At 45.6% G+C, this 23,871-nt stretch overlaps 1 protein-coding gene across 1 annotated transcript in view; it reads right to left on the bottom strand.

Moving 5' to 3' along the window:
- NELL2 (neural EGFL like 2) overlaps positions 1–22,605 on the bottom strand; it is a 473,414-nt gene extending 450,809 nt beyond the window's left edge. Inside the window, exons 1-2 of the mRNA XM_077265133.1 lie at positions 21,701–22,605; positions 21,302–21,430 (exon numbers count right to left, since the gene is read on the bottom strand). Coding sequence (XP_077121248.1) covers positions 21,302–21,430; positions 21,701–21,824 — 253 coding nt within the window. The 5' untranslated portion in view covers positions 21,825–22,605. The remainder of the gene's footprint in view (positions 1–21,301; positions 21,431–21,700) is intronic.
- Between the last annotated feature and the right edge of the window lie 1,266 nt (positions 22,606–23,871).

Here is a 23,871-nt window from a genome sequence, read left to right as displayed (position 1 = left end):
CTAGCAGAAGACACATCTCTACAACAACTGTTAAGAGGAGACTTTGTGCAGCAGGACTTCATGGTAAAATAGGTAAAATAGCTGCTAGGAAACCACTGCTAAGGACAGGCAACAAGCAGAAGAGACTTGTTTGGGCTAAAGAACACAAGGAATGGACATTAGACCAGTGGAAATCTGTGCTTTCGTCTGATGAGTCCAAATTCGAGATCTTTGGTTCCAGCCACCGTGTCTTTGTGCGACGCAGAAAAGGTGAACGGATGGACTCTACATGCCTGGTTCCCACCGTGAAGCATGGAGGAAGAGGTGTGATGGTGTGGGGGTGCTTTGCAGCTGACGCTGTTGGGAATTTATTCAAAATTGAAGGCATACTGTTATGGTTCTCAATGGCAAGAGAACATAGCCCAGCATACATAGGAACTAGCTCTTGGAAGGATGGAAACTTAAACTGACCATGAACTAAACCTGCCGCACAACTAACAGTAGCCGGGTAGCGTAGCCTGCGTTTTATCCCTAGACGCCCAGCGCCGGCCGGAGGACTAACTAATCCTGGCAGAGGAAAATATAGTCCTGGCTCACCTCTAGAGAAATTTCCCCGAAAGGCAGACAGAGGCCCCCACATATATTGGCGGTGATTTAAGATGAAAATGACAAACGTAGTATGAAAATAGGTTTAGCAAAATCGAGGTCCGCTTACTAGATAGCAGGAAGACAGAAAGGGTACTTTCATGGTAAGCTGAAAACCCTATCAATACACCATCCTGAAATTACTTTAAGACTCTAGTATTAACTCATAACATCAGAGTGGCAATTTCAGATCACAAGAGCTTTCCAGACACAGAAACGAAACTGCAGCTGTGAACTGGAACAAAATGCAAAAAACAAACAAGGACAAAAGTCCGACTTAGCTGGAAGTTGTCTGGTAGCAGGAACATGCACAGAAAGGCTTCTGATTACAATGTTGACCGGCATGGAAGTGACAGAGGAGCAAGGTTAAATAGCGACTCCCACATCCTGATGGGAACAGGTGAACAGAGGGGAAGATGCACACAAGCTCAATTCCACCAGTGGCCACCGGGGGAGCCCAAAATCCAATTTCACAACAGTACCCCCCCCTCAAGGAGGGGGCACCGAACCCTCACCAGAACCACCAGGGCGATCAGGATGAGCCCTATGAAAGGCACGGACCAGATCGGAGGCATGAACATCAGAGGCAGTCACCCAAGAATTATCCTCCTGACCGTATCCCTTCCATTTGACCAGATACTGGAGTTTCCGTCTGGAAACACGGGAGTCCAAGATTTTTTCCACAACGTACTCCAACTCGCCCTCAACCAACACCGGAGCAGGAGGCTCAACGGAAGGCACAACCGGTACCTCATACCTGCGCAACAATGACCGATGAAAAACATTATGAATAGAAAAAGATGCAGGGAGGTCCAAACGGAAGGACACAGGGTTAAGAATCTCCAATATCTTGTACGGGCCGATGAACCGAGGCTTAAACTTAGGAGAAGAAACCCTCATAGGGACAAAACGAGAAGACAACCACACCAAGTCCCCGACACAAAGCCGAGGACCAACCCGACGCCGGCGGTTGGCAAAAAGCTGAGTCTTCTCCTGGGACAACTTCAAATTGTCCACCACCTGCCCCCAAATCTGATGCAACCTCTCCACCACAGCATCCACTCCAGGACAATCCGAAGATTCCACCTGACCGGAGGAAAATCGAGGATGAAACCCCGAATTGCAGAAAAAAGGAGACACCAAGGTGGCAGAGCTGGCCCGATTATTGAGGGCAAACTCCGCTAAAGGCAAAAAAGCAACCCAATCATCCTGATCTGCAGACACAAAACACCTCAAATATGTCTCCAAAGTCTGATTCGTCCGCTCGGTCTGGCCATTAGTCTGAGGATGGAAAGCAGACGAGAAAGACAAATCTATGCCCATCCTAGCACAGAATGCCCGCCAAAATCTAGACACGAATTGGGTTCCTTTGTCAGAAACGATATTCTCCGGAATACCATGCAAACGAACCACATTTTGAAAAAACAGAGGAACCAACTCGGAAGAAGAAGGCAACTTAGGCAGGGGAACCAAATGGACCATCTTAGAGAAACGGTCACACACCACCCAGATGACAGACATCTTCTGAGAAACAGGAAGATCCGAAATAAAATCCATCGAGATGTGCGTCCAAGGCCTCTTCGGGATAGGCAAGGGCAACAACAATCCACTAGCCCGAGAACAACAAGGCTTGGCCCGAGCACAAACGTCACAAGACTGCACAAAGCCTCGTACATCTCGTGACAGGGAAGGCCACCAGAAGGACCTTGCCACCAAATCCCTGGTACCAAAGATTCCAGGATGACCTGCCAACGCAGAAGAATGAACCTCAGAAATGACTTTACTGGTCCAATCATCAGGAACAAACAGTCTACCAGGTGGGCAACGATCAGGTCTATCCGCCTGAAAATCCTGCAAGGCCCGCCGCAGGTCTGGAGAAACGGCAGACAATATCACTCCATCCTTAAGGATACCTGTAGGTTCAGAATTACCAGGGGAGTCAGGCTCAAAACTCCTAGAAAGGGCATCCGCCTTAACATTCTTAGAACCCGGTAGGTATGACACCACAAAATTAAACCGAGAGAAAAACAACGACCAGCGCGCCTGTCTAGGATTCAGGCGTCTGGCGGACTCAAGATAAATAAAATTTTTGTGGTCGGTCAATACCACCACCTGATGTCTAGCCCCCTCAAGCCAATGACGCCACTCCTCAAAAGCCCACTTCATGGCCAAAAGCTCCCGATTCCCAATATCATAATTCCGCTCGGCGGGCGAAAATTTACGAGAAAAAAAAGCACAAGGTTTCATCACGGAGCAGTCGGAACTTCTTTGCGACAAAACCGCCCCAGCTCCGATTTCAGAAGCGTCGACCTCAACCTGAAAAGGAAGAGCAACATCAGGCTGACGCAACACAGGGGCGGAAGAAAAGCGGCGCTTAAGCTCCCGAAAGGCCTCCACAGCAGCAGGGGACCAATCAGCAACATCAGCACCCTTCTTAGTCAAATCAGTCAATGGTTTAACAACATCAGAAAAACCAGCAATAAATCGACGATAAAAGTTAGCAAAGCCCAAAAATTTCTGAAGACTCTTAAGAGAAGAGGGTTGCGTCCAATCACAAATAGCCCGAACCTTGACAGGATCCATCTCGATGGAAGAGGGGGAAAAAATGTATCCCAAGAAGGAAATCTTTTGAACCCCAAAAACGCACTTAGAACCCTTCACACACAAGGAATTAGACCGCAAAACCTGAAAAACCCTCCTGACCTGCTGGACATGAGAGTCCCAGTCATCCGAAAAAATCAGAATATCATCCAGATACACGATCATAAATTTATCCAAATAATCACGGAAAATGTCATGCATAAAGGACTGAAAGACTGAAGGGGCATTTGAAAGGCCAAAAGGCATCACCAAATACTCAAAGTGGCCCTCGGGCGTATTAAATGCGGTTTTCCACTCATCCCCCTGCTTAATTCGCACCAAATTATACGCCCCACGGAGATCTATCTTAGAGAACCACTTGGCCCCCTTTATGCGAGCAAACAAATCAGTCAGCAGTGGCAACGGATATTGATATTTAACCGTGATTTTATTCAAAAGCCGATAATCAATACACGGCCTCAAAGAGCCATCTTTCTTAGACACAAAGAAAAAACCGGCTCCTAAGGGAGATGACGAAGGACGAATATGTCCCTTTTCCAAGGACTCCTTTATATATTCTCGCATAGCAGCATGTTCAGGCACAGACAGATTAAATAAACGACCCTTAGGGTATTTACTACCCGGAATCAAATCTATGGCACAATCGCACTCCCGGTGCGGAGGTAATGAACCAAGCTTAGGTTCTTCAAAAACGTCACGATAGTCAGACAAGAATTCAGGAATCTCAGAGGGAATAGATGACGAAATGGAAACCAAAGGTACGTCCCCATGCATCCCCTTACATCCCCAGCTTAACACAGACATAGCGTTCCAGTCGAGGACTGGGTTATGAGATTGCAGCCATGGCAATCCAAGCACCAACACATCATGTAGATTATACAGCACAAGAAAGCGAATAATCTCCTGATGATCCGGATTAATTCGCATAGTTACTTGTGTCCAGTATTGTGGTTTATTACTAGCCAATGGGGTGGAGTCAATCCCCTTCAGAGGTATAGGAGTTTCAAGAGGCTCTAAATCATACCCACAGCGTTTGGCAAAGGACCAATCCATAAGACTCAAAGCGGCGCCAGAGTCGACATAGGCATCCGCGGTAATAGATGATAAAGAACAAATCAGGGTCACAGATAGAATAAACTTAGACTGAAAAGTGCCAATTGAAACAGACTTATCAAGCTTCTTAGTACGCTTAGAGCATGCTGATATAACATGAGTTGAATCACCGCAATAGAAGCACAACCCATTTTTTCGTCTAAAATTCTGCCGTTCGCTTCTGGACAGAATTCTATCACATTGCATATTCTCTGGCGTCTTCTCAGTAGACACCGCCAAATGGTGCACAGGTTTGCGCTCCCGCAGACGTCTATCGATCTGGATAGCCATTGTCATGGACTCATTCAGACCCGCAGGCACAGGGAACCCCACCATAACATCCTTAACGGCATCAGAGAGACCCTCTCTGAAATTCGCCGCCAGGGCGCACTCATTCCACTGAGTAAGCACAGACCATTTACGGAATTTTTGGCAGTATATTTCAACTTCATCTTGCCCCTGAGATAGGGACATCAAGGCTTTTTTCGCCTGAAGCTCTAAATGAGGTTCCTCATAAAGCAACCCCAAGGCCAGAAAAAACGCATCCACACTGAGCAACGCAGGATCCCCTGGAGCCAATGCAAAAGCCCAATCCTGAGGGTCGCCCCGGAGCAAGGAAATCACAATCCTGACCTGCTGAGCAGGATCTCCAGCAGAGCGAGATTTCAGGGACAAAAACAACTTGCAATTATTTTTGAAATTTTGAAAGCAAGATCTATTCCCCGAGAAAAATTCAGGCAAAGGAATTCTAGGTTCAGATATAGGAACATGAACAACAAAATCTTGTAAATTTTGAACTTTCGTGGTGAGATTATTCAAACCTGCAGCTAAACTCTGAATATCCATTTTAAACAGGTGAACACAGAGCCATTCCAGGATTAGAAGGAGAGAGAGAGAGGAAGGCTGCAATATAGGCAGACTTGCAAGTGATTCAATTGAAAGCACACTCAGAACTGAAGGAAAAAAAAAAAAAAAAAAAAATTTTTCAGCAGACTTCTTTTTTCTCTCCTTTCTCTGCCAATTAATTTAACCCTTTGTGGGCCGGTCAAACTGTTATGGTTCTCAATGGCAAGAGAACATAGCCCAGCATACATAGGAACTAGCTCTTGGAAGGATGGAAACTTAAACTGACCATGAACTAAACCTGCCGCACAACTAACAGTAGCCGGGTAGCGTAGCCTGCGTTTTATCCCTAGACGCCCAGCGCCGGCCGGAGGACTAACTAATCCTGGCAGAGGAAAATATAGTCCTGGCTCACCTCTAGAGAAATTTCCCCGAAAGGCAGACAGAGGCCCCCACATATATTGGCGGTGATTTAAGATGAAAATGACAAACGTAGTATGAAAATAGGTTTAGCAAAATCGAGGTCCGCTTACTAGATAGCAGGAAGACAGAAAGGGTACTTTCATGGTCAGCTGAAAACCCTATCAATACACCATCCTGAAATTACTTTAAGACTCTAGTATTAACTCATAACATCAGAGTGGCAATTTCAGATCACAAGAGCTTTCCAGACACAGAAACGAAACTGCAGCTGTGAACTGGAACAAAATGCAAAAAACAAACAAGGACAAAAGTCCGACTTAGCTGGAAGTTGTCTGGTAGCAGGAACATGCACAGAAAGGCTTCTGATTACAATGTTGACCGGCATGGAAGTGACAGAGGAGCAAGGTTAAATAGCGACTCCCACATCCTGATGGGAACAGGTGAACAGAGGGGAAGATGCACACAAGCTCAATTCCACCAGTGGCCACCGGGGGAGCCCAAAATCCAATTTCACAACAGCATACTGATCCAGCATGGCTACCACAGCATCTTGCAGCGGCGTGCTATTCCATCCGGTTTGCGTTTAGTTGGACCATCATTTATTTTTCAACAGGACAATGACCCCAAACACACCTCCAGGCTGTGTAAGGGCTATTTGACCAAGAAGGAGAGTGATGGGGTGCTACACCAGATAACCTGGCCTCCACAGTCATCAGACCTGAACCCAATCGAGACGGTTTGTGGTGAGCTGGAGTGAAGGCAAATGGGCCAACAAGTGCTAAGCATCTCTGGGAACTCCTTCAAGATTGTTGGAAGATCAGTGACTACCTCTTGAAGCTCATCAAGAGAATGCCAAGAGTATGCAAAGCTGTCATCAAAGCAAAAGGTGGCTACTTTGAAGAACCTAGAATATAAGACATATTTTCAGTTGTTTCACGCTTTTTTGTTAAGTATATAATTCCACATGTGTTAATTCATAGTTTTGATGCCTTCAGTGTGAATTTACAATTTTCATAGTCATGAAAGTACAGGAAAATCTTTAAATGAGAAGGTGTGTCCAAACTTTTGATCTGTACTGTATGAAGGAAGCAAGAACTGACAAAAAATTAGATGGAAGAGAGAATCAGATACACCCTGCATTAGACATAAAGGAGGGCCTCACACACATTCTGTTCAAATTGTCATGTAGTGGTACTCCTATACACTAAGTGCAAAGCCTGTCAAAATGTACAAGCAGAGTCATCCACACACCCTTGAAGGCACTAAATGTAGTGCCTCATTCAAATATTGTTCATTTTTATCAGAGTGAGCCTATCAGCATTTCCTGTTGACAGCCAAAAGTGACTGTCTGTTATGACTCTCCAGGTGACACTAAAAACCCTCTCAGACAAGATGCTAGCGGCAGGACAGCAAAACATCTCCAAGGCGTAGAGGGACCGCTCATGCCAGGCGTCCAGCTTTGAGACCCAATAATTGAAGGTTACATAGGAATTAGGGAGTATGCTGGGTTTGTCAGCCAAGTATTGCTTGACCAGCTTTAAAAGCATTTCACTACTTATCAAAAATGCCCAATCATCAGGGCCTGGATGCTGGGAGGGTGTCATGAAATTGTTCCAGGCCTTTGACAGTGTACCCCTGCCTCTTCTGTACCTGGTGTTTGTCTCCCTCGCCTCTCCTTGGTTGGGCAAGGAAACTTTCCCCCTGCCGCTAGCGTTGTCTGATGGGAAGTTTTTTCAACATATTTTCCACAATGCCCTTCTGGTATAGCACCATTTTAACGGACCTCTTTGCTTTAAAAAGGAGAGATGCAAGATTCTCCTTGTAGATTGGGTCTAGCAGGCTGAATGACCAGTACTCTTTTTTTGGCCAAGATGAATGTAACGTGAAGGGCAGCAGTTAGTGTTGAGCGATACCGTCCGATACTTGAAAGTATCGGTATCGGAAAGTATCGGCCGATACCGGCAAAGTATCGGATCCAATCCGATACCGATACCCGATACCAATACAAGTCAATGGGACTCATCTATCGGACGGTATCCCTGATGGTTCCCAGGGTCTGAAGGAGAGGAAACTCTCCTTCAGGCCCTGGGAACCATATTAATGTGTAAAAGAAAGAATTAAAATAAAAAATATTGCTATACTCACCTCTCCGACGCAGCCTGCACCTTACCGAGGGAAGCGGCAGCGTTCTTTGTTTAAAATTTGCGCTTTTCTTTCCTTTACGTGAAGTCCCGGCTTGTGATTGGTCGCGTGCCGCCCATGTGGCCGGGACGCAACCAATCACAGCAAGCCGTGACGTAATTTCAGGTCCTTCAGGATTTTAAAATTACGTTCCGGCGTTGTGATTGGTTGCGTCGCAGTCACATGGGCGACGCAACCAATCACAGCAAGCCGTGACGTAATTTCAGGTCCTTCAGGATTTTAAAATTACGTCCCGGCTTTGTGATTAGTTGCGTCGCGGTCAACCAATCACAAGCCGGGAGGCTGGACACGCGCGCATTTTAAAATGCCCGCTTGTCCAACCTCCCGTGACGTCCCGGCTTGTGATTGGTTGCTTCGCGGTCAACCAATCACAAGCCGGGAGGCTGGACACGCGCGCATTTTAAAATGCGCGCTTGTCCAGCCTCCCGGCTTGTGATTGGTTGATCGCGACGCAACCAATCACAAGCCGGGACGTCACGGGAGGCTGGACAAGCGCGCATTTTAAAATGCGCGCGTGTCCAGCCTCCCGTGACGTCACGGCTTGTGATTGGTTGCGTCACCCATGTGACTGCGACGCAACCAATCACAAAGCCGGGACGTAATTTTAAAATCCTTAAGGACCTGAAATTACGTCACGGCTTGCTGTGATTGGTTGCGTCGCCCATGTGACTGCGACGCAACCAATCACAAAGCCGGGACTTCACGTAAGGAAAGAAAAGCGCGAATTTTAAACAAAGAACGCTGCCGCTTCCCTCGGTAAGGTGCAGGCTGCGTCGGAGAGGTGAGTATAGCAATATTTTTTATTTTAATTCTCTCTTTTACACATTTTTACATTAATGTTGTTTCGATACCGATACCCGATACCACAAAAGTATCGGATCTCGGTATCGGAATTCCGATACAGCAAATATCGGCCGATACCCGATACTTGCGGTATCGGAATGCTCAACACTAGCAGCAGTACATGAAGTCGGCCATATGTGCCAAGCTCCCTACAATGAACAATTCCCTGTCTCCATCACAATGGCTACTTGCCATCTCCTTCTCTTCCATCTCTTTCTCCTCAATCCCCTCATCAGCCTATCCATGTAGGAGAAATGGGACAAAGCATGTGTGGGCACTGGCCTCTGTTGCGCTAGCAACCAGCTCCTATTCCTCCTCCGTGTTGGTGCTCTGCAGACAGTTACACACCTTCTCCCTCTGGTCACCCCATTGATTGCTTCTTCTTGCCTGTTTTGGTGCTACTGATGCCTCCAGTCACCCCATTGCCACTGCCTACCTCTTTCTGTGCTGCCAATCCCTTCCCCCTAGTGCTGCTGGCCTTGCTCTGCAAGACAACTTCCTAGGTTGGGTTGCTTCCTTCATCATCCACCACCTCATCTTCCTCCGCCGCATCCTGGTCCTCCTTTCTTGGTGACTTAACAACAACCTGACGTCAACCCTGCCTTCTGTAACTCTGCTAAACTGCAGCCGCCCCCGATAAGCTATATTCAGACTATAGAATGCACCCCCATTTTCCTCGCAAATTTGGAGAAAAAAGGGTGTCTTATAGTCTGAAAAATGCGATAATCTTTTTTCTAAAATACTTTTACCTAAAAGTTCCTATCATTCTCGCACTATGCTATCTAACTGCTTTACTTATTTTTTACAACTTCCATATGATGATGCTTCATTTAGGAATCCCAGTTCATACTCAAATGAGTCATCAGGGGGCACAGACTGCGGAGACCCTGAAACCAAGCGTCATCCGTGACATCCATTTTCTTAGGCAAGGTTAGTCCCTGCTCTACTGAGCATATGTCGGTTGTCAATTCCAAATGTTGCTTAGTAGGGTCTTGTCAATTTGCAATATTCTTTTCAGGTTACAGTGCTAATGCACTCTCTCGCCGGCTCTGATGTGAAGTGACAAGCGCTGACAAAAAGTGCACTGTTCGTGCGCATTGTAAGGAGAGAACTGTTATGAATGTAAATGCCATAATTTACGGGTAACAGAAAAAGGAAGACCTACTACATGGAGACACCGCACCCACACCCAACTGGTCCCTGTAAAGACTAGAAAGACCCTAGCCTCACAACTAAAAAAAAAACCTCAGACCTGGTTACCTAAAAGGTCTTCAGGGGGTTTCTTGTACCTCATGAGTGACCAAAAGGGAGGGCGCAACAGACTGCCAACAAGAGGAGATGAAAGTGTGCAGGAAGCTACGAAAGCCAAGGGTGAGAAAATGAAAACATGCTCATATAGAGTAAAGAGGGAAAGGTAAGTAGAGCAAAAAGTAAATGGAACAAGTATAATGTTCCAGAAACCTAACGAGGAGAAAAGAAGAGGACCTGGGAAGGAAAACAAACAGACTAACTACATGAATTTAACTTGTGTTTAACATGCAAGGTAAACCTCTTAGCTGAAGGGCTGGAACTCCTAAACCCAAGTCCACCTAGAGGTATCGTCAGCAAGGAAGTGCAGTGCGGGGTCAACGTATAAAACCCAACCCAGAATGTGATAATGTGAGATGTGTGTCGACTCTCCAGAGTGGTATAATTATGTATGCATGTATCTCCACCAGTATAACAATGTAAATGTTGCAAATAGATTTGTTTCTCTACAGTAATGTTGCTGTTAGGTCAAAAGATGTCACTTTTGCCTAAGCATTGCTCAAAGTCTGTGAGATGCTTGTAAAATGTCACAGTTTGGATTATAACGTGACTGATGTGAAACACAGGAAGAGGAGCTAATGAGATCAGGGAAAGGATGTGCTGGAGAGAAATCTGACAACATCCTATCGTGGAAGCACCTCACCAAGACAAGGGCAGCAGCAGATTGGACCTGATCTTGTCCGTGACCAGAACCTGTCCAGGTGTGAGGAGATTTCTTCCAGGAACACTGCTAAGAGATGGAAAAGGCTGGGACCTAGCGTGAGAGGTGTTGGTCACCGCTGAAGAGTTAAACTACAAGCATCAACGGTGCCGCTCACCTGTAGGAGTGGCCTCCACATTGGTCCGTATTCACGGATTGTTTGTCTGGAGCAGACCAGGGTTGGTAAGAACATTAAGGCCGACTGCGCCACTGCAGTAGGTAACCATGCATGCACCACACTACATTGTGGTGCAAAAAGACTTAAGGCTGAGATATATCCTGTAGTTAGTTAGGCAATTTGACTGTTCAGGCCACATTTATTGCCAAAATCAGCTTCCAGCTTCGGATTTTTTGCCATGTTTCCTGTTAGTTAAGAAACAAAGAATCCTAATCCACACCTATTTGCCGACACAGAACTCAACGGACTCCAAAGCAAACTTGAACTTCCTTTTGCTTCAGGAGAGAGAGTTTCTGGGGAACATTATAGTACGTGACAGTTGTTCAACTTTGATAGACTTTATTCATGGCTAATTAGCCGGCACAGATGGTTAACTTTTGGGGTGTTTTCAATATAATTGAGGATGGACTATTCCTTTGAGTTCATTGAGGTCACATTGGGAGAGGATGGGCTATTACTTTGAGTTCATTGAGGTCACATTGGGATGGAAGAGGGATGTTTGGTTGGAGAATAGGAGTAATTGTTTGTAAGATTGTAAACTGCTGTGCTGAGCCGCAGGCTATCCCATAGGTTACATTTATATAATCAAACTAGTTTCCAGGATGTAAACAAATAACAAGGGGCTGGTTTAGACAGGCATGCCATTAGGTAGATTTATAGAAAATGCAGTAGGTACAGATTGTTTGGGTGCCAAGCTGTACAGCACAAAGGTTCAGCCTTCTGGCCAAATGTCTGTATAATGTTTTGAATGTTTTCTATTGTCTGGTTCAATTACCCACATAACTAAGTAAAATAGTTCTGGTGAGGGAACTGTATAGGAGTTGACTCCACTGTATCCTGAAGAACACTCCCCAGTACACAATAGGGCAGACCAAAACAGGAATATGGAAAACACCTGGAGAGGAACAAACAATGAAGGGGCAACAAAGACAAGTGGAATCATCAGCATTTGGACAGAGAAGAAAAGGCAATAGCTCAGCAGACAGGGGAACTGACCATACAACAACAGGTCAGCATATCGAATCTCCAAACCGAGCCATGGCAAGAACGAGCAAGCAGGGACCACTAGCACCCGCTCAAATGATGTCAAAATCAACAACAAACCCATTTGTGGCAGATTTTGATGATGCCATATCTCTTGACGGCTGTGGCCAATCAGAGCCCATAATAATTCATTTGGTATGAGACATCATCAAATAATATTGGGATGTACAGAGATCATTAGGGGACAAAGAAAACATGATACAGAGCATCATGAATGGTAAATATTTTGTCCTCAAATCACCAAGATCGGCATTCTTCACACCAGTCATGAGGAGGAATGCAGGAGTCAGATGCGCCCGATTCATTAAGAGGTGCACCCTTCTTAATTAATCAGTCTATTTCATGGATTAATTGAGCCCCATCCTCATTAGATCCGCCCGTTTTGGAAGAGCTGAGTGAGACTGCGTGAAAAAGCCTAAAAGTTACAAAAATGTTACACACGTGGTCAAAATTGTTGGTACCCCTCGTTTAACCCCTTTCTGACCTCGGACGGGATAGTACGTCCGAGGTCAGATACCCCACTTTGATGCAGGGCTCCGGCGGTGAGAACAGCTCACATGTGCCTGCAATAGCGGCGGGTGAAATCGCGATTCACCCGCCGCTATTAACTAGTTAAATGCCGCTGTCAAACGCAGACAGCGGCATTTAACCAGCGCTTCCTGCCGAGAGGCCGGAAATGAGCACATCGCCGACCCCCGTCACATGATCGGGGGTCGGTGATGCTTCTACAGAGTAACCATAGAGGTCCTTGAGACCTCTATGGTTACTGATCCCCGGGAGCTGTGAGCGCCACCCTGTGGTCAGCGCTCATAGCACACCTGCATTTCTGCTGCATAGCAGCGATCTGATCTGATGATCGCTGCTATGTAGCAGAGCCGATCACGTTGTGCCAGCTTCTAGCTTCTAATTTTGTGAATGAATGGAGTGCAGGGGAATGTCCTGTAGTTACCTTGAGTTGCGGTGATGCGCCCTCTGCTGGATGAACTCATATGAACTCGAGCGTGGGAACTTTTCCCAGGTGTGTAAATGAGACCTATATTGTACACTGCACTATATCAAAGTGTTTCTTGTCAAGCAATTTATTTATTGTAGTTGAACACGGAATCTGTTATTTACAATCAGTAGTAGTTTTTTTACACATGGACACTCCTTGTCCTAGGTTAACCACCCAGTTCCTTAGCCAACTTAACCCCTTCATGACCCAGCCTATTTTGACCTTAATGACCTGGCCGTTTTTTGCAATTCTCACCAGTGTCCCTAGGTAATAGCTCAAGAACGTTTCAACGGATCCTAGCGATTCTGATACTGTTTTTTCATGACATATTGGGCTTCATGTTAGTGGTAAATTTAGGTCTATAATTTTTGCATTTATTTGTGATAAAAAAATGGAAATTTAGCGAAAATTTTGAAAATTTCGCAATTTTCAATCTTTGAATTTTTATTCTGTTAAACCAGAGAGTTATGTGACACATAATAGTTAATAAATAACATTTCCCACATATCTACTTTACATCAGCACAATTTTGGAAACAACATTTTTTTTTGCTAGGAAGTTATAAGGGTTAAAATTTGACCAGCGATTTCTCATTTTTACAACAAAAGTTACAAAACCATTTTTATTTAGGGACCACCTCCAAATGTTGTTGTCCAGTTTGTCCTGAGTACGCTGATACCCCATATGTGGGGGGGGAACCAATGTTTGGGCACACGTTGGGGCTCGGAAGGGAAGTAGTGACGTTTTGAAATGCAAACTTTGATGGAATGGTCTGCGAGTGCCATGTTTTGTTTGCAGAGCCCCTGATGTGCTTAAACAGCAGAAACCCCCCACAAGTGACCCCATTTTGGAAACTAGACCCCCAAGGAAGTTATCTAGATGCGTAGTGAGCACTTTGAACCCCCAAGTGCTTCACAGAATTTTATAACGCAGAGCCGTGAAAATAAAAAATATTTTTTTTTCCCACAAAAATAATTGTTAGCCCCCATTTTTTATTTTTCTAAGTGTAGCAGGAGAAATTAGACCCCCAAAGTTGTTGTGCAATTTATCCTGAGTACGATTATGCCCCATATGTTTGGGTAAACCACTGTTTGGGAACATGGCAGAGCTTGGAAGGGAGGGAGCACCATTTGACTTTTTGAATGCAAGATTGGCTGGAGTCAATGATGGCGCCATGTAGTGTTTGGAGACCTCCTGATGTGCCTAAACAGTGGAAACTCCTCAATTCTAACTCCAACACTAACCCCAACATGCCCCTAACCCTAATCCCAACCCTAACCCCAACACACCACTAACCACAACTCTATCCCCAACACACCCCTAACCCTAATCCCAACCCTAACCCTAACCACAACCCTAACCCCAACACACCCCTAACCCTAATCCCAACCCTAACCATAAACCTAACCCCAAGCTTAACCCTAACCCCAACACACCCCTAACCCTAATTCAAACACTAACCTTAATTCCAACCCTAACTCTAGTTCCAACCCTAACCCTAAGGCTATGTGCCCACGTTGCGGATTCGTGTGCAGATTTTTCCGCACCGTTTTTGAAAAATCCACAGGTAAAACGCACTGTATTTTACTTGCGGATTTACCGCGGATTTCCAGTGTTTTTTGTGCGGATTTCACCTGCGGATTCCTATTGAGTAACAGGTGTAAAACGCTGCGGAATCCGCACAAAGAATTGACATGCTGTGAAAAATACAAAGCAGCGTTTCCACGCGGTATTTTCCGCACCATGACCACAGCGTATTTGGTTTTCCATAGATTTACATGGTACTGTAAACGTGATGGAAAACTGTCACAAATCCGCAGCGGCCAATCGGCACCGTGTGCACATAGCCTAATTCTAACCCTAACCCTAATTGCAACCCTAATCCTAATTCCAACCCTAACCCTAATTGCAACCCTAACCCTAATTGCAACCCTAACCCTAATTGCAACCCTAATTCTAACCCTAATTGCAACCTTAATTCTAACCCTAACCCTAATTGCAACCCTAACCCTAATTCTAACCCTAACTCTAATTGCAACCCTAACCCTAATTGCAACCTTAACGCTAATTCTAACCCTAATTTTAACCCTAACCCTAATTGCAATCCTAACCCTAACCCTAATTTCAACAATAACCCTAATTCTAACCCTAACCCTAGTGGAAAAATAAAAAAATATATATTTTCTTTATTTTATTATGTTTCCAACCTAGGGTGGTGATAAAGGGGGGGGAATCTGGAATGAATCTGCCGGCCGGCATTTTGGAAGATGGCGGCACCCATAGGAGAAGACGGAGGGACACCAGGACTCAGTATGTATGGGGGGTGGGATCGGACAGCGGGGGGGCGGAGGGGAGAGGAGGGCACGGAGGACAGGACAGAGGGGTAGGAAACACTGACGGCGGCTGCAGATCGCCGCCGTCAGTCGTGGTGGGGGCAGATCGGGGTCTCCAACCATGGCCAATGATATTGCAGCATCGGCCTATGATATTGCAGCATCGGCCATGGCTGGATTGTAATATTTCAACAAGTTTCATAGGTGAAATATTACAAATTGCTCTAATTGGCTGTTTCACTTTCAACAGCCAATCAGAGCGATCGTAGCCACGTGGGGGCAAAGCCACTCCTCTGGGCTGAAGTACCACTCCCACTGTCCCTGCAGGTTGGGTGACATTTGAGATAACTCTTTCACCCAATCTGCAGGAACGCGATCATTCTGTGACGCAGCATATGCATCACAGGTCGGATTGGCACCGACTTTCATGACGCATACGCTGTGTCACAGGTCAGGAAGGGGTTAAAGGGCACCTCTCAGGTCCCCCGTGCCCCAAGTACCACCTGCAGTTGTGTCTGCATATATAAACACCCTGCCTATCAGTCCCTGTATTACATTATACTGTAACAACTCTGCTGGCATCACAACATGGCCTCCCATCCCTCACACACCATCTTACTCACTGCTCCATGTCATGTTGTGTTCTGTCTGTTGCCGGCTTCATGTTCAGTGCCTCTGCTCTCTGCTTGCTTCCTGACTGTGTTCATAGGGGGCGGCGCCAGAACTCTCTGGTTCTTATGGAATCAGGGTGCACCTGTCTAATGTGTTCCTAACCAATTACCAAGAGGCCTCCAGTATTTAGGGCAGCTCCACCCTGTGGACTGGGCCTGTGCAATGTCTAAAATCAGTTAGTGTCTAGCTTCTGAGTTGCCAGGCATTGCTCTGTGTTTTGCCTTCTCTGGAGGCTTTTCTTCTTGCCTTGCCTTGATCTTGTTTGTCTGCCCTCCAGGAGGCTGTATATCCTGGTCTCAGTGTATGTGTCCTTGCTTTGCCTTGTTTTGGTCTGTTCGCCCTCCAGGAGACAGAATATCCTGGTCCCTGTCTCTTTGTTCTTGTGCCTTGTCTCGTTCCATTACCTTGTCTGAACTATGTCCTCTCTGTCTCCCTGTCTCCTTGTCTGTGGCTTCTTTCCCTGTAGTGTCTTTCCTTGTGTCCTCTCTCTTTGCCTGGGCTCCACTCCTGCAGTTCTGTTCTCTTTCAGCTCTGCTTTGCTCCTGCTAATGCAGAACCTCTTGCTGCAGCTCTTCTCCGCATACCTTGCGGTTCAGCTCTGCTTTGTTCCTGTTACTGCAGAACCTCTTGCTGCAGTTCCTCTCCATTTACCTTGTGGTTCTGTTCTGCTTAGGCCCCGCTGCTGCTGAACCTCTTGCTGCAGCTCTTCTCCATATACCTTGCGGTTCAGGTCTGCTTAGTTCCTGCTTCTGCAGAACCTCTTGCTGCTCTACAGCTCTTCTCCGCAGCCTTGTGGTTCTCCACCTGTGTGAACAAGTCTCTACCTGTTTCTCCATACACCGTTCCTTCTTATCAGAACCAGTACATGCACCTGCTGTGTGAACAGGATCCTACCTGTTCCTCCATACACCATTCCTTCCTATCAGAACCAGTACCTGCACTCGCCCCGCTGTGTGTACAGGATCCTACCTAATTCATACACCACTTCTACCTATTTATTCTCTGCTGTACCTGCCTGCCCTGTGTCTCTGCTGTGCCTGCCTGACCTGTGTCTCTGCCATTCCTGCCAGCCCTGTGTCTCTGCCATTCCTGCCAGCCCTGTGTCTCTGCCATTCCTGCCAGCCCTGTGTCTCTGCCATGCCTGCCAGTCCTCTGTCTCTCTGTCCTCTGTCTCTGCTGTGCCTGCCTGCCCTGTGTCTCTGCCGTGCCTGCCCTGTGTCTCTGCTGTGCCTGCCGGCCCTGTGTCTCAGCCGTGCCTGCTTGCCCTGTGTCTCAGCCGTGCCTGCTTGCCCTGTGTCTCAGCCATGCCTGCATGCCCTGTGTCTCAGCAGTGCCTGCTTGCCCTGTGTTTCAGCCATGCCTGCTTGCCTACTTTTCCAAGTTTCAGCAGTGCTCATCTGCCAGTCCTGCCTGTCGCCCGCACCTGTCCTAGTGTTTTTGTCTCCCAAGTGGGATCAGCAGCCACAGCCAGACACTGCCCTGGAGTGGCACCTGGCAGCTGCTTGCCACACAAGCCTGACCTCACCATCAGAGGCTCCAGTGAAAACCAAGGCAGCTGTCCTAGTCACGCCCCTTCCAGGGTAGTCTGGTGTGGGGCACAGTGAGTCCACAAACCCCCTGGCTCACGCCCACCAGTCAGGGCGTGAGCTTGACAGTTTGCACAGGCCCAGTCCACAGGGTGGAGCTGCCCTAAATACTGGAGGCCTCTTGGTAATTGGTCAGGAACACATTAGACAGGTGCACCCTGATTCCATAAGAACCAGAGAGTTCTGGCGCTGCCCTCCTATGCACACAGCCAGGAAGCAAGCAAGGGAGCAGAGGCACAGAACATGAAGCCGGCAACAGACAGAACACAACATGACATGGAGCAGTGAGTAAGATGGTGTGTGAGGGATGGGAGGCCATGTAGTGATGCCAGCAGAGTTGTTACTTATACACTGTAATGCTGCAGTAGCACTGTACGCAGTGAAGAGGCAGTGAATCACAAAGTTCAAACACAAAAGTCTCTTTAACGTGCTACTTCACACATAATGGTGCATAGCATTTTATAGCAAATGTCATCAAAGTTCAATACACACAGCTGCATCTCGTCTCATTGCCCATTTCGTAGCACTGCACATCATATGGCTTTTAGATTGCAGTCCCTAAACATGCCGAACCTCTCCTTGTTCAGCATCCGTGGGGTGACCGCACACCATATTACAGTCTCCAAACACAGCTTCACATATTGAAGACACTACACATGCCAGTCCTCCTCTGACTAGTTCCCGTGGGTGTCCTGCACCGTTGTATCACAGACTCTTTACTCACACAGCCGTACACAGCCCAGGATATCCTCCGGATAGTAGCCGGGCACCATATCCACCTGTTTGCAATCATTACCCTTGCCAGTCCTCTTTCAGGCACAGGACATCCACCTCCGGTTCATCTTCGAGCACAGGACTGTCCACATCCGAGACCAGTTACCATGGACGACTTGCATCGCTGTGTACACAGTGAGTGCCAAGCTATTCAGCTGCCATAGATGCTGGTTCTGCTGGCCTGTGCTGCTTCACACACAGCCAATGCTCTGCAGGCCCCTGCTTTACACAACAGCACACACCAGACTGACACTAACGTTGCACCTGACACCTGACACACCCATACCCCTTACTGCAGGCTTTTTAACAAACAAACATGTGGCTTTCAGCCACATGGAAAACCCAGACCAGAAATCCGTGACTGCCATGCACACCTATGGACTTTATTCGTCTCCATGCACAACCTGGGGAGAACACACAGCGACCACTACCTGTGACACGAGTCAGTGCCTCATAACACATAAATAGGTCTTTAGAAAAAGTATTTCGGAAGTCCGTCTATCATATGTAATGACAGCTTTGACTAGTTGATCTGCACTTCTGATCATGTGCAGTACACCTCTCTGAGACAGGAACGCATACACTCAACTTCAGAGGATCAATGCAGTGAGGGAAAGAAGCCGTGAATGGCATATATAGAGGTATAGATAGAGGCGGCAATGTCGCCAGTGCTTGTAAGTCATGTTATCACGCCCATTCCTTACTCTCACTGCTCTTACAGTAAAGAATCTGCATGTGTGATTATGTTTAAACCTTCTTTATTCTAAGTCAGTGTTTCCCAAACTCCAGACCTTACGGCCTCCAACAGATCATGTTTTCAGGATTTCCTTAGTATTGCAAATGTGATGGAATTATTATTAAGGCATCAGAAATTGCTGCAGGTTCTCACCTGTTCAATACTAAGAAAATCCTGAACACATGATATGTTGCTAGCTGGATCACTAGAGTTTAGGAAACACTGCTCTAGATGTAGGGGATACACCTTGTCCCCATTGCATGGCATTGGGCCAATGGAAGCAGAGAGATAACTCACCCCCCTAAATCCAATTGAGAATCTGTTCAGACTTGAAGATTGCTGTTCACCAGACAAAACCATTTAAATTGAAGGGGCTGGAGCAGTTTTGCCTTGAGGAATGGACAAAAATCCCAGTGGTAAAATGTGGAAAGCCCATACAGACTTATTCAAAGCGACCTGCAGCTGTAATTGCTGCAAAAGGAGGCTCCACAGAGTACTGACTTTAGGGGGGTGAATAGTTATGCATACTGAAGTTTTTTTTAATTAGACCTATTGTTGTTTGCTTTGCAATAAAAAGAAAAAAAAAATGTTCACAGTTGTAGGCATGTTCTTTACATGAACTGATGCAAACCTTAAAAAAAACTGTGAAATTCCAGGTTGCAAGGTAGCAAAACACGAAAAATTGGTAAAAATTTTTGCAAGCCACTGTAGGTCATATTCTGCTCAAATATTCTTTTTAATGTAAAAAACGGGATAGTAATAGCAAATGCAATATTTTACCTGATTCCTGAAATAGATTCTAAATTTTGTTTTAAGTTAGCTTGAAGTCTAACCAATACATTATGTGGATATTGACCATGGTTATAATACTGACATGTATATTAATTAATGTAATAGAATCTAAAGATGTTTCATATGCTCTATCTTTCGCAGTTAGAGTTTTAATACACAGCTGTCATGTAGACACCAGTAAAACCAATATATTATAGATTTTCTCTTGGTAACCATACCGGCAGGTATGAAAAATGTAACTGTGAAAAAATGAGAATATGACTTAAGTTATTTTTGGATGGTAATTTTTAGAGTACCAGGTGAAATCCAACAACAACAAAAAAAATCTAATATTTATTTAGCATTACTTGCAGGTTGTTCTCGATTTTTGCTTGTTGTTAATTAGAATTTATTCTTTTATTCTGCAACATAAGCCTTCAACCAACCCAAGGCTTGAGCTGCAGTGTTCCCCAAGCGCCCCATCTCTCATGCACATAAAATAGAGCCATCCAACTTTCACAAACCAATTTGGTTTGTACCATAAGTCACAGGTTCCCGGCAGCATTAATCTCCCTGATCAGGCTAGTGTGCCTTATTATTCATTGCTTCCCTAGACTCAAATCAACCATCTGCCAGCCTCGGTCCTGCTGTACATTAATTAAGGGGCCATCAATCAGTAAAAAAGCAAGCGGTTGCAAAAGAGCACTGACACTTGAGTGGGAAAAGCTTGTAGTTTAGGCGGATGATCTGTGCAGCACAGCTCAGCAGAGAATCACGTATCGTCTAATTGGAAAGTCGGTAGAAACCAGTTGTTGGATCAGACAAAGCTGTCATTACTGGACAATTTAATACATGATAAAATATTACTAGCCTTTGAGATAGACGTAGAGGTTCATTTTTTGGTTAAAAGTGATGGTTAATGTGGTAAACTATTTTGAATGGTCTAAGTGTCCTATAAACTAATAAGTCCGAATAATGCAAATAATGTTCATCCCAAACTCATAGGTCAATGAACCATCTGAGTAAATGATGGATTATATAAATAAGATTACTAAGAAGATATAATTGAAATCATGTTCTTTGCCTCTTATAAAAGTCTCAAAGATGTCCGTTGAATGTATTCGGTCATTTTAGTCCAGTTGACCGATCAATTATTGTGCAAGTTCATTATGGGTCATAACGTATTGGTTAAAAAGTGAAAACTGAAATCTTTTCTCTTATGTTTAGGATGCGAGATTTAATATTTTCCATGGATTATCCCAACTTTGATGATCGTATATCAGCATATATGTTGCATCTATTGTCCAGCCCTTTGCAATAAAGTATCTGAGAAGCACATTGCACTAATAAACACGCAAGTTGTATCGTGTCATGCCCATGGCTCGGATGAAAGGATAACCCTGAGAAAAAGGAGGTCCCTGTCTCCTGCTGCTTAATGATCATTAATAAAGCATTGCATTAGTGTATGCTGAGGGGACAGACAAAGGACAGCGCAAGCCATGCACACACACAAGGACACAGAGGCCCCAACAGTGGAGCAGGTGAATGTGCGCTTTACACAATACATTAGGAAATACCTTTGAAAAGGAAGGCTTTGCTTCTGTTGTGGAGTCCTTGAACCTGCTGTACTCCAGGAGTGGTCTCCCCCAGCTGGAGCTCCTCTAGGATGTCAATCTGTAGGGAGGGGTCCACACCGAACCCTGCAACTGACCCAAGAAAGCCAAAGCTGGTAACTACACATTGTATGGTGTACATGAAGCATTCAAGACTATGCAATGTCACAGACACTCCGAGCTAGAAGAGGAGGCTTTTCATAGAAAAAGGAGAACCGCATACACACCCCAGATCACTGACCTACTTTGACAGGGGTTTCAAACTTATGCTTCCCTCATCCCCACCATGTCACTGTTCTATAGAAATATATCCACTACCCAACACTTCCCTATCACCCCAGGACCAGAAAATGTTCCTCTTACCTGGCTGCAGGCAGACAATAATGCAGATGATGCCCACTGTAAACTCCATGCTGCTGGGCAAGCAATCAGTCCATAGTATCCGTGCCTGGTGTCTGATCTCTAGGAAGATGCTCCCTCCTAACATAAGACAGGGAGCCAGCAGATGAGCCAGCAACTTGGATTCCCCAAAGCTCGCATCATTCCTGAGCAGGCAGACCCAGCAGAGAGGAGGAACGCTGGCTTAACCCACTAGGTGCCCTGCACCCACCCTGCCACACTTTAATCCAGAGCAGCAGCAGCAGCAGCAGGCACTGCTGTCAGCCTGAACCTGGTACAGACAATGGATCGTTCCATATGAAGCAGGGCACTCTAATTGCTACTCCAGGGATTTGGAGGAGGGGAGCAGGGACAGGATGATGTGTCCCTCTTCTCTCAGGGTAGGAACAATTGGTCCTTGCAGCAGCTGATCAGAGCACAGTGCATGCTGGCAGGGTGCTTACAGGTTGTGTCCTCTCATGATTGACAGGGGGTGGGCACTTGCAGCAGGGTATGGCTACAGCTGGGCATCCCTGGGCTGGGCTGGGCTGTGTTTGCCTAAGGCAGGGAAACATTGTTTCATACCTGACTTCACACTGCCATTTGGCTACAATATTTAGGAACACCTCTCATCAGTCACTAGTTCCTATCTAGAGAAGTGCTGCCTCATTTCCTCATCACTTTGGGACCTGTTCCTTGTAGAGATGCAGCCCTGCCTAGAACTCTCATCGATTTTCTTAGGACTGCACCTATTGCCTCATCTCTCACACATCCTCCTCTTGCCATTGAGTATCCTGCTGCACTCATTAACCCCTCACAGCCCAGCGCCTAGTGATGAGAGGACAATGATGAGTGGTGCTCCAGGATGATGGATTCCCCAGCAATGCACTGCACCAATACTGGTGTACCCATGTCAGGAAGGAGAGGATTTCCCAGGAGGTAGCGATGCGTACCCTGCTAAAATTGGATAATATTTTTTGGTGCTTTTAAAGACTTCCACCTCTTTAGAAAATATTTTGTAGATTGAAAAAACTGCAGAGAACAAAGGCACAGCTCAGGATAATAGCTGGAGTCGTTCACAGGATTTTGCAGGGTTTTTTTTATTTGGTGGAGTTTTTAATTACATTTTTTAGGTTCAAAAGCTGCAGCTCAATATTATTCTAAGGTCTATTACAAATTACGGAAATGTAGACATACACAGCAGTTTATTTGTGACATTTTTAGTGTTTGCGATATGTGCAGCACCTGTTTCTTTTTTTTTCTTTAAAAAAAAAACGCAACATGCTCCATTAGTGTTTTTTTTTTTTTACAGGGGCTTTTCTATAGGATTAAGGCCTCCTTCACATGTACGTGTTTCCAGTATGTGTGGTATCCGTTTTTTTTCATGGATACCACACGTATCCATTATTAAAAATGCTTCTATGCACATGTCTGTTTCTTTCCAGCAGCTCGGATGACAAGGGCCAATACAAGTCCATGGGTCCATGAAAAATACGTACAGCACAAGGATGACATCCGTGTGTTGTCCGTGGTTAACACTGCTAAGTATCGGAGACGCTTTATAATTTATTTATTTCTTTATCCATACTGTAAAAACACTGATGGTAAAAAATAGACACACTGATGGAAAACACTGATGACACCAGTACCATTTTTTCATGTACGTGTTTTATAGAGACGTGTGAAGGACGCCTAAGACAGCATATCATAGGATATTCCTTAAAAATCCAAACCAAATGAAATAGCCATTAAGGAAGGTGTGAACATTGGCAACAACAGAGGAATCACTTTAGGTACTTTGATCTGGGTGCAAACAAAAGTAGATAACAGTAGGGGTCCCAGACTACTAAACCAAAATCAGAAAAAAACTAAAAAAAAGAACATTTATTAATTAATCTTAAAATACTGGAAATGTAAACATCACAGAAAAAACATAAAATACAAGCATCAAAACATATTTTTAGGTCGTTGGGTTGCCGTGGAGCTACATAGCCTCTGCTGTAAATCTCAGGTACCTCTAGTCGGCCATGGAGGTTGGCACCCTAGTGTTGACGATAGGGTCCCCGCTCACCGTGGACTGTCCCTGATTGTCCCTATAAAGACCCTAATTCTCACCTAGTCACCATATAAACACACTGTGAATTTAACACTGTGAA

This window comes from Ranitomeya variabilis, chromosome 5 (genome assembly GCF_051348905.1).
Source record: "Ranitomeya variabilis isolate aRanVar5 chromosome 5, aRanVar5.hap1, whole genome shotgun sequence".
Lineage (NCBI taxonomy): Eukaryota > Metazoa > Chordata > Amphibia > Anura > Dendrobatidae > Ranitomeya > Ranitomeya variabilis.
The sequence above is the reverse complement of the archived record's forward strand: the minus strand, read 5'-3'. Positions and strand labels throughout refer to the sequence as shown.